The sequence below is a fragment of the Phyllostomus discolor genome, chromosome 3 (assembly GCF_004126475.2).
Source record: "Phyllostomus discolor isolate MPI-MPIP mPhyDis1 chromosome 3, mPhyDis1.pri.v3, whole genome shotgun sequence".
NCBI classification, from domain to species: domain Eukaryota; kingdom Metazoa; phylum Chordata; class Mammalia; order Chiroptera; family Phyllostomidae; genus Phyllostomus; species Phyllostomus discolor.
In genome coordinates, this window is record NC_040905.2 from 128732204 (window position 1) to 128743429 (window position 11226).

Sequence of the window (11226 nt, forward strand, 5' to 3'; positions counted from 1 at the left end):
GTGGAGTGTAAGGGATGTTTAAAGTGGGGGAACTATTCAGTATGACACTGTAATGGTGGATACATGACGTACATTTGTTAAAGTCCATGAAATGTATAACCCAGTGAACCCTAAAGTAGATTCTGGACATTAGTTAATGATGATATATTGATACTGGTTCTTGTAACCAATGTACCACAGTCATGCAGGATTTTAATATTAAGGGAAGTGGTTAGGGTCTTGAGGGAATCTATGGGATCTCTGAAGTTTCGCTCAATTTTTTTGAGAACCTAAAATTTTCTAAAAAATAAAGCCTGTTTTTTTAAAGTGTACTTGAAATGGAGAAAAAGCATATTTAGAGTTAGAATACTAATTTGGTCACCTAATTAGAATTGTCCATATGACTAATAAATTTCAGAATTATAGATTATGTTTTAATAGTTTTCTTAAAGCTTGTTAAACTTCTACAGTTTTTACTTTTTGGTACACATAACATGATGTTTTTCTCGTAGACCATTCCAACGAAAGACAGACTTGAAGGTCTTCTGGCTTTTAAGGAGAAAAGATCCCCTCGCTATAAAGGAGAATAGAAGAAACAGCAATCTTTCAAATGCCAGTGTAACAAATGTACTTCTGGGAGTATATTTCAGATCCACAAAGGCCTCAGCACCTGGAATCCCAATGACCAAAGTGAGGAGTGAGTTAGCCATATAGGAGTGAGTTAAACATCTGGAGTTGGCCCATAAGTGTGTTTTGTTCCACTATGTACACGTCATATTCATTCAGATTTATAAAGCTAGTGATGTGTACTGTCAAAACAGATTGCAAAGTAGGTAGACATTTTAAAATATTTCCTGCATATGAAGCTTTCTGTTCTAAGTTTTTTTAATGTGAATAATTTATATATTACACACTCTAGGAAATAATGTTGATTGTATGTCTACTGTGCTACAATATGAAAATAAAATTATTTCTATATACCAAAAATGTGAAGTTACACCAAATAAAGTTTCTAAGGGATTATACACACATGCACACCCACACACATCTCAGATTGACAAAGGAATTGATAGATATTCTGGTGAAATTTACCAAATCTAAATAAAAATCAGTGAAAAGAAAACGGGAATTTTTCTCTTACCCATTCTTTTTGATTTTAATAAAACATTGCATTTTGGATTTTAGAAGAAACCATGCTGGTTCCATGCTGGTTCCTTGTGTCAGGTGACCTCTTTACACGGTCTGTCTTAGTATACACTGTAGTCGATGGAGAATGAACCCAGTCAGAGACTGGGGCCAAAGGCCTTGGGAGGCCAACTGTAGGCCTCAAACTGTGGTACTGCTCAGCCCTTCTACCATGTGCCCTGGCTACCTGGCCTAACCCAAAAGAAAATTACAGCCAGGGTTGGTCCCTGAAAGTGGCTTAGAGTCTTGGATTAAGGGTGAGGTAAAGCCTGCCCTCTGTCCCCATCCCTATTACTTGCACCTGATATCAGTAAGGAAAGGAGGTATCTTCCATGTTCCTTCCTCCCTCTTTTAACAGATACCATGCATTTCCAACCCTGGCCAGGCAAAGCAACCAGGTAAGAGGAGCCCAACAGGTCAGCGTTGGTACAGCCTTGCCTGGGGCAGGGGCAGGTGTAAAGCATGTGGAGAACATAAACTGAACTGCAGAACTGAGTGAAAAAGAAGGAGGACATCACAGTTCTAAACAAATTTGAAGCTGCCTTTATTTATTTTGTTTTTGATTTATCAAACCAGGCTGCCTTCTGGTTGTGTAGGGCTGAGTCCAGCAGCACTGGAAAAGCTCTGCTTTCTGGGATTCATGCCTCATGTGAGGCCAAGGTGTCTCAGGGTCCCCAAACACTACAGCTGTACCTTCTTGCAGTAAAGACACATTCAGGGACTGCCGATTCCTAGCATTCCCACACTCGATGCCCCAGCTTCCTTGCTCTTGATTAGCATATACACTTCGAATTTTGAAAATCACCGAAGCTTATTTTTTAACTTGGGAAGTTGAATTCAAAACCTTGAAAGAGGCAAACATGGACTTGCCATCAGCTGATGTCCCACTGCTGGTGGGCCATCCTTACCATGTGTACTCACCTTTCACCTTCCCTGCTGGTGCTGTGCAGGTTGATGACCATCACATCATGTGGAAGGGGTTATTAAAATTCACATTTGGCTGTCCAGTGGCTTTATCTTGTGATGTGTACACTTTGTTTACTGATAAACTTATACCATTCATTTCATGTAGGATAATTTGCAAATAAAATGTTGGTCCTTGTTATTGTCCTTTAAAGATATCAGGACCATTTTGGTCTGTGAGATGTTCAAATGCCAGTTCCATTTTAACTGAGTAGGAAATAATTATAATAGGAAAAAATATTAAGCATATGATGAATGGTTTGTCTCTGTTTAACTTGGAGTCAGTCTGATGCTGATTGAACACATGTTTTTGTTTAAGCCAGTGGAGTTGTATCTGAAAGCAGAGACATCATCCTGCAGTGACTTCAAATGTCAGGCACAAATCATAGCAAGAGAAGTGTGTGTACAGTCTGCCCTTCCCATGGATTTCTCTTCAGCGGTGCGGGCTTGCCAGGGTCCAGGCCTAACAGCTGGGTGCAGGATGGGTGGGAGTGGCTCTCCTGCTCCCAGGGACAAGGTGGGATAGGGACCTGCATGAGTATTGATGAGCTTGTCCTGAAGCTAAAACCACAGAACTACGTCAGGCTAGTGCTGAGTGAAACACAGGGGATATGTATCTGTGTGTTAAGATTAAGTTCAGGAAAATTCCGAGAGTGGGGAAGTTGAACCAAGCAAGTTGCAATTCAGGGAAACAGTGCCTGTTCTCTCAGAACATGAGAACTACTGGTCCTGAAGTAATTTAACACTGGTTAGTTTATCACACCTCTGAAACAAAAAAGAGGCCTTTAACTTATACAGGTTCTGAGACAGAACAGTTGTATTTATGGGAAAATAAGGAAGGCTCAGATTTCCTTTAACTTATTTCTGTGATTTAAAGGGTCGTTTCAGGTTTGTTTTCAATAAGAAATGACCTGGTTTTCCTGTCAATTTAGTCCCCCCCCCCCTTTTTCTAGCTGTTAAAAAACAGGTTTATTATAATGTGTTGCCGTATTTTTCTGACAATACTTAGAGTGCTTTGTTGGACTTAAGTGGTAGATGTTTAACTTCATGGGCCTCACTATGGGGAGTGCTGATTTTTTGTATAGACTCCTAGCTGGCTGGCTATTGACACTTTTCTTTGCTGTACCTTACTCCCTCTTCTGGTGATAGGGCCTGCACTGTCTGGTTTGGGCCCACAATTTCTGACAGGCCAACATTTTTAATGTTTAACCATGCCATTCTTTGTCTATCCACCTAGTTAAATAGTAACTGACGTGTATGGCAGCATTTATCAAAACAGCAGTAGAAATTATTTCCTCACATTAAATAACAACTGTATAGGTGAAACAGGCTATAGATTGTGACTGTGGGTTAGGGGGACCAAACCCTGTACTCAAAATATCTGTAGTTTTCATGCCCTAGAAACCTGATGTTTCAAAGTCCTTTGTTGGGTTTTCATAGTCCTGCTCTAGGATCAGGTTTGGGTCAGGAACACCTAGGCCCAGGCATAGTATTGTACTCCGTTCTCAACATGAGTTTCAGGTGGCCACAGAGTGACTGGAAAGCACATGGGAGCTCTTTGGTCAAGTTTCCCCTCTTCTGAAACCAGTGGTGAAACCTTGGACAAAGCATCTTAGTCTGAGGCCTATTTCTTCATCTGTAAAGGTCCCAGTGGATGTTCATGATTGTGGCAAAGAGAGACCTGGTGTGTCCAAGCCAAAGGCTTTTTAATCAGCCAAGCTGTCTTCTCTGGATGTTTTACTTGTTTCACATTTCAGAAGAGATCTCTTGGGACAGGCAGGTGGGTCTCAGACCATGTCCACTCCAGGTACCTGTTCAGAAGCCTTGAACGAGAAGTCTAAAGAAACCTGGTCTCCGGTAAACTGCAGCAAGGCACTGGGACCTTGGAGGCTGACACCGGCTATAGGAAGCCATGTAGGCCCCACTCCTACGTGCTCATCTGCTGGCCACTCTGCATTTGTCCAGACACAGAGATGAGGACTGTAGTCAACAGGGAGTGCTGCTTAGGTTCTCCCACGGTGGTAGGAATAAAGGCTGCAGAGGGGCACCCCTTCAGCTCCATCACAGACTGAGTATATGGGAACTAAATCAGTGCAAATGCTGTCCACTGTGGCTTGGGTCATAAAAGGCACAAAAAACATATCCACCTAAAGTAGCTCTGGTTCATTACTACCTTGGCCCTCAGGATAATCTATAGTTTAAGCAGAGTTCTTTTGATATTTTAAGAAAAAGGATCATGTTGTGGACCATGTTTATAGTATCAATTTTGAGGGTGGGGTGGTCAAATTGCCCTGAAAAAAGCAGCCCACCATGTTCTCTTCACCCTGTTTGTTTTCACATGGCTGCCTGGCTGCCTCCCCAGTCACAGAGATGCTGGAGCATTCTGCCCCAGGTCACAGCCATCCAGCATGGGAATGTGCCCCACATGCACTGCACTGCCAAGGTTTAGTCCTAATGCATTTCAAAGACTGCTGTCTTGTGAACCCATTTCACAGAGTGGGATCTGAACACTTAAACAGAGGAATAGTAAAATCTGTGGCTTCAAGTTATTGCTCTAGGATTATATTTAGTGGTGATGTCCACAGGCAAAGGTTTTAGAGGACTTTGTAGATGGGGCACATGTACCTTCTTGAACTTTTTGGAAATAGTCTGAGTCACTTTCACTTTTAGGCTCTGAACATATTGAATGGATCCTTTGTGCAGTTTACAGAAAGTGAAGAGAGGTTTGGCAAGTGACACAAGTCCAAACTCCTCATAGCCTCTCCTGCATTGACTAACATTTATTTTGAGTTGTCCATTAACACTTTTCTGAAACACTCTTTATGAAGCCTAGAACTTGCTCACCAATGGCCAAAATTCGAATGCTTTAAAAAATACAAGAAATGTGTGACATGCCATAAAAGACAGGAAATGACAGCCCTGACTTGGTAGAAGGAAATTCTAATTCTTGGAGGTGTGTGATTGATATATTTATTAATACCTATCAGTGATTGGTGTGTGTAACCATTCACATTTTATGCAATTATTGATAAGGTAGGATTTACCATTAGGCAGATCCTAAGGTAGGATCTGCCATTTTGCTATTTGTTTTCTCTATTCCATGCTTTTTTTGTTCTTCTCATCCTTCATTACTACTCTCCTTGTATTTAATAGCTATTTTCTTATGTACTATTTTAATTCTCTTGTCATTTCATTTGCTATGTACTTGTTCACTTGTTTTCTTAATAGTTTTCCTTAATAATTACAATTACTATCTTAACTTATAAAACCCATGTTGGATTAATACCAGTTTAATTCCAATAGTACATAGAAACTTTACCCCTATGACACTTTGTAACCTTATCTTTCTCTGTGCTGTTGTTGTCATATAAATTAAATCTTTACACACTATAAATCCATAGAACAGCTTTATAATGATTGCTTTACACAGTTGTATTTTATTTCTGATTGGAGAAAATTATTACAAATGAAAAATACATTTATATTGTGTTTTATATATGTAGTTACCTTTGCCAGTACACTTTATATTTTTTCTGTAGATTTGAGTTACTCTAGTGTCATTGCAACCTGTAGTTTATATTATTTACATTATTTATACTATTTCTTATAACGAAGTTCTACTAGTAACAATTCAGTTTTTATTTATCTTGGGATGTCTTTTCCTTCATTTTTAAAGGATAATTTTGCTAGATATAGAGTTCTTGGTTGATAATCTTTTTCTTTCAACCCTTTTAATATGTCATCCCTCTGCCTTGATTCTGTAGCTTGTATAGTTTCTGATGAGAAATTAACTGTTAATGTTATTGAGAAGCCTTGTGAAGCCACTTTTCTCTTGCTGCTTTCAAGATTCTCTCTTTCTCTTTGGCTTTGGTTTTTGGCATTTGACTCTCCTGTTTCTTGATGTGAATCTCTTTGAGTTATTCCTCTTAGATTTCATTGAGCTTTTTGGCTGGATGGATTAATGTCTTTTTCTCAAATTTGAGAAGTTTTTGGCCATTATCTCTTTAAATATTCTTTTCACCTCTCTCTTGCCTCTCCCCCTGGAACTTCCTTTATGTGGATGTTAGTACACTTGAATGTACCCCACAGGTCCCTGAGGCTCTGTTCATTTTTCTTTGTTTTTTTTCTCTTTTCAGATTTGATGATTTCTTTTGATACGTCTTCAAGTTGATGGATTCTTCTGCCATCTCAAACCTACTCTTGAGACCATTTATTGAATTGTTTGTTTCAGTTCTATTTTTGACTTTAGAATTATTCTGGTCCTTTTTACAGTTTTTCTTTGTTAATATTCCTTGTTTGGTGATACATTGTTCTTATACTATTCATTAGTTCTTTGAACATATTTAAAATAACTGATTTAAAATCTTTTTCTAGTAAGTTCAGTGTCTTGGCCTTTTCAGAGACCGTTTCTATTGACTACTTCTTTTTCTTTTATGGGTTGCACTTCCTTGTTTCTTTGCGTGTCATATATTTTGTTAAATAATGAACATGCTAAATAAATTGGCAACTCTGGAAATCAGATCCTTGTCTCCCCTCCCCCATATTTGTGGTTGCTGTTTATTATTGCTCTTTATTTATTTATCAACTTGCCAGAACTAATTCTGTATTCTTTGTCATCTGTGGTCAGCTAATGATTGGACTAAGATTTTCTTAAATTCCTTCAACCAATAAGTCTCCATCTTATGAAGGGGTTCTTTGTGTATGTTGAGGGTGTGCCTTAAATGCCAGACAATTGGCAACCAGGCCTTAGCTTTTACTTTCTTTTTGTACATAGCCTCAAGGTCAACTGGAGGTGAGAATTAGGGCCTTCTCAGGTCTTTCCACAGTATGCACACAGTCCTGAATGTTCACATTGCCTTTTAGATTCCTAGGAATAGGTCAGAGTGTGTCATAGCCCCCTACAGACATCTCATTCCTCAGTTTCTCCTTTAAGTTTTTTTGGTGGTTTTTTTATTTGTGCCAACTGTTATCACTGCCTCAGGCAACTTTGAGGCTAAATGATTGTCACTGGTTGTTTTCCACAAATACCATGTAGAAAAAGCGTTCACATGGAAAGAACTCTAAGGACGGATAAAGATGGCCCTGTGAATGAGGGTTTCCCCCACTAATTGATTCTCCAGGGACCTGCCAGACTGGTTAGATCATGACAAGTTTCTGGGAATAGAGCTTTGGGGAATGTACAGATGCAGTCGTAGTTAGGTCATGGCTACCATGACTTTGAGGCTATTGGTTTTGAAACTCCACAAGGAATTTGGGAAAGGGGGCTAGATACACAGCAATTTAAAATGTCACAGAGCTTGAAGTTCTTACTGAGATCAGCCATTTTTCTTGAATAAAGGCACCTCAGATTGCTGCAGTCTTTTGATTGATTTCTAGTGTTCTATAAGTATTGATTTTGACAATTATTGCCAGTGTTTTCATTACTTATATGGAGGAGCAGATTTTTAGAGAGTCTCTGCATCATCTCCAGTGAGATCACCCACCCAGCTGATTCTAAAGCAATGGATGTTACTGGTAAATAAGGTATTCAGAGTAGCTTTCTTATTTTAGGTACATCGAAAATTGATGTTTATCTAACAATACTATAACAATATATTAATTGTTAATTATTAATATTTTTACAGCTCAAATTATTTGCTTTACTTCTAAAATGTAAAGGTTTTTTGCAGTCGAGGAAGTAAGGCTTACTGCTGTGGTTATATTTTAAATGTGTGCTCTGAGAATAGTTCCAGGAAACAGAAATGTGCTAATTTATTTCAGGCTGTTGCTGCCTGGTCATGAGGTTGGTTTGATATGTGGAGGATTTGTGTCCATTCAACCCTCAGTGGCTAAGCTAATAGCCATAAATCAAAGCAAATCAATCCATAAGTGCAGAATTCAAGTAGTAAAACTCAAGTTAATTATTGAAATTCTAGCATTTATAAGTGTTTTGTTTTTTGGAAAAGTATAAACTTTTGTTCCATGCTGTTAAATTCATATTCCACTATTAGACATCAAGACTATGATAACAACAGTCTATTAATTTGAACTTATCAGGTCTTGGAGAGGTTTTCAAATATAGTAAGAGTTTACTAGCGATGGAATCCCAGAGTCCTTTTCTTAAAGAAAAAAAAGTAAAATGCATATAATCAAGATAAAATTCCACAATTTATTTTTTCTAATATATGCCATATAACTAGATATATTCTAGTTGGTTACTGGAACATATAATTGGCCCTTGGTTGAGTTTCAGAATAATTTTTTGGTTAAGGTCTCACTGAAAACAACAGGTGGAAGTTCCACAGGAGTCCTCACACCTCCTTAGGCACTGTTGACTCCCAGAACTCCTCAAACACAGGGGCCATTGTTACTACCTTGGTTAATTATTGGTCTGCTCCACTAGAGTCTGTGTTGGTGTTACAAAAACAGTTTATGCTAACAGGCCCTCTATTCATGTAATAATTACAGTGTATTTGTCTTGAGTATTTCGCAAGTGTTCTCTTTGGATAATACTGGAAAGATTAAGTAATAGTTTCTTGCTAACATTGCTCAAGAACATCAGACATGATGAATTGAGACTTGATATATTATGTGTATATCTTTTGCTCCCAATACCTTTGACCTTTTGCTTTTCTTATATGTAAAATAATCTTACTGTGGGGCTGTGTTCATTGTTTCTAACACAAATGCCAGGAACCACTTGAGCAAAATATTTTATTTTAGTTTTAATGGACAGTTTTTATAATGATCAAGAGTAACACATCCAAGCCAGCCACAGCGCTGCCAGAAACCAGGGACTTCAAAGAGTCTTATTTTTATGACTCTGAAGGAACTGAAATTTCTAGTTCTCCATATCATCCAACTTAACTATTGGCAATAAGTGACTGTTGGCAGGAAGCATACGTCATGTGGTTCCAGTTCTGCCTCAGAAAAGGTCAGTGTGAGACACAGCCCCTGGCCTGCATTATATAGCCGTGGGCTCTGGTCCCCTGACACGTGCTGTAGAACACATTACACAATGTTTCACTCACTGATTAATGGCTGCTTACACAAGAAGGTTTTCAGGCAAGGATCCTGGGAATGATTAACTTTGTGACATAACTCTCATCACAAAATATGGAAGATTCAAACAGAGCTCAAATATGAGCTCAAAGCATGTTTCAGAAATAACCAAATGTATTTTGGCTTCTCAATGTAAACATGATTAACAACTGTTTTAAAGCCACTGCGTGGCAGAGAGAAAACTAGGATTTTTTTAGGAGTGGGAGTTTCATAAGATTTGTTCATAACATTCTTGTACCATATTTTAATTTGACCTTTGTATATTCTAATTTGCTGTGAAAATGTGAGGTATATTGTACAGTGCTCCATCTTGTGAACTAAATATTGAATAGACAGTTGCTTGTACTAGTCATTTTTTGGGCTACAAAGATGTCTCTCAGACCCCTATGAATGATGGGGAGGCACTATGATGGTTATTACTAATTTCACATGACTAAAAAGGTAAACTACAATTTTGCATTTTGTTGAAGATTTCTTAATCTTACTATTTGAGTGTCAGGGAGTCAGCCAAAGAACCTTAGGCAAAGGGGAGCATCATGACTCTCAGCACGGACTTGGGGATGGGGGAGCAGCGTCCTCCAGGACCGCTGGAGCCAGGGATGCAAAGCTGTAAGACACACTCCATTCTTATCAGGTGTTCTCTGCATAGCTTTCATCCTCTGGGCCTGGTTCTATAGACTGGCTTCACTGATGGCAGTTCCCAGCTGTCTGCCTCACCATCAGGGAGGAAGGGGAACTGTCTTCGCTCAGCTCCAACTCACAGCCTTCCAGGAAAAGGCTCTTGGGGGCCAACCTAGATCACATGTCCTCCCTGTGGCCTAGAAAGTAGGTACTATGATATTCACAGTAAGGGACACAGAAGCCCCTGTTGTCTATTGCACATCAAGCAGATCAACAGTTATCTGGTAGAAAATGACCAGGTTGACCAGGTAAGAACTGTGAACTTTTTGTAAATAACACATCTGTTCCCTAAATAAAACTTCTAAAGGAGGGAATGCTTGGTTTTCTTCTGAACAGTTTACATTACACTATACCTGTGCTTTTTGATGTAAGACCAACTAACTGAAGTGCAGCCATGGGTTCTTAGGAGAAAAATGAGCCAGGGAAAGGTGGGAGGGGAATCTGGCCACCTCTCCTAAAGTGCTTGATTCCTTTTGTCCACAGAGCAGGCCTCACAATGACCCGATCTCCCAGTACTAGATTGCTTCATGTGACAGCAGTAGCAGGCAGGAAATTTTGAGAGGTGGCTGGTGCCCTGTGAAAGTCAGGCTCAGCTGTGCTCTGATAAGACTTTCTCTGCCCTTCAGCCAGCCAGCCTGGCACATTCTAGGCTGAGCTTCATTGCTAAGGGGAAGTGTTTGCAAACTGAGTAGCTTTGGGAAGGTCCCCTGTCCCTGCTCAGTTTCCACACTCTGGGCTTCATTGAATGCCAATGGGTGGGTAAACGTTGACTTGGGAGTCTTCCCAAAGCAGTGCAAAGGCACAGGAAGCAGGTCCCAGGCTGCCTGCTGCTGCCTACGTGCTGATGGCTCTGAGGGTGGGGACAAAGTGCAGAGCTGCTTCCTGGAACAGGCGCAGATAAGAGGTGGCTTGTGCTCAAGTTTCAGATGAACTCCACTGTGGGTTACAAAACCCTGTGTTGTAACCACTTAAGATTTGTTTTACTACTGGTTTCCCCAAGAAAGGCTTTCTGTGCATCTGGAGTGTGTGTGTGCATGTGTATGATTTTATTTTGGTAATTATTTTGAGAAACATTCAGAGAGGACAGAAACTGCAAGGTGCTCCCTTGTATGCCCTGTGAGGGTCACAGGGTCTCTGTGTAGACAGATACCACCCCAGGGCTGAGTACACAGGCAGTTCTGAGAAACAGGGATGGACTCCACACAGTGGCCACAGATCCCCAAACCCTACCAGGTGCTTCCCTGCTTCGGAGTGGCTAACTGGGAAAGTTTGTCATTTTGGTTATAGCACCTTCGGTGCTGATCACTGACTACGTCTATGGGCTTGCTTGCAGAGTTCTTTTGACCTGTAAGAGACAAATGACATTTAAATCTAGGT

The 11226-nt window shown here is 39.9% G+C and overlaps 1 protein-coding gene across 5 annotated transcripts in view; it reads left to right on the forward strand.

Annotated features, from left to right (window-relative positions):
• AUH (AU RNA binding methylglutaconyl-CoA hydratase) overlaps positions 1-1102 on the forward strand; it is a 185186-nt gene extending 184084 nt beyond the window's left edge. For all 5 annotated transcript variants that reach the window (XM_028531499.2, XM_036021433.1, XM_036021434.1 and 2 more), the window contains one exon: positions 492-1102. In XM_028531499.2, coding sequence (XP_028387300.1) covers positions 492-569 — 78 coding nt within the window. In that variant the 3' untranslated portion in view covers positions 570-1102. The remainder of the gene's footprint in view (positions 1-491) is intronic.
• The last annotated feature ends 10124 nt before the right edge of the window (positions 1103-11226 follow it).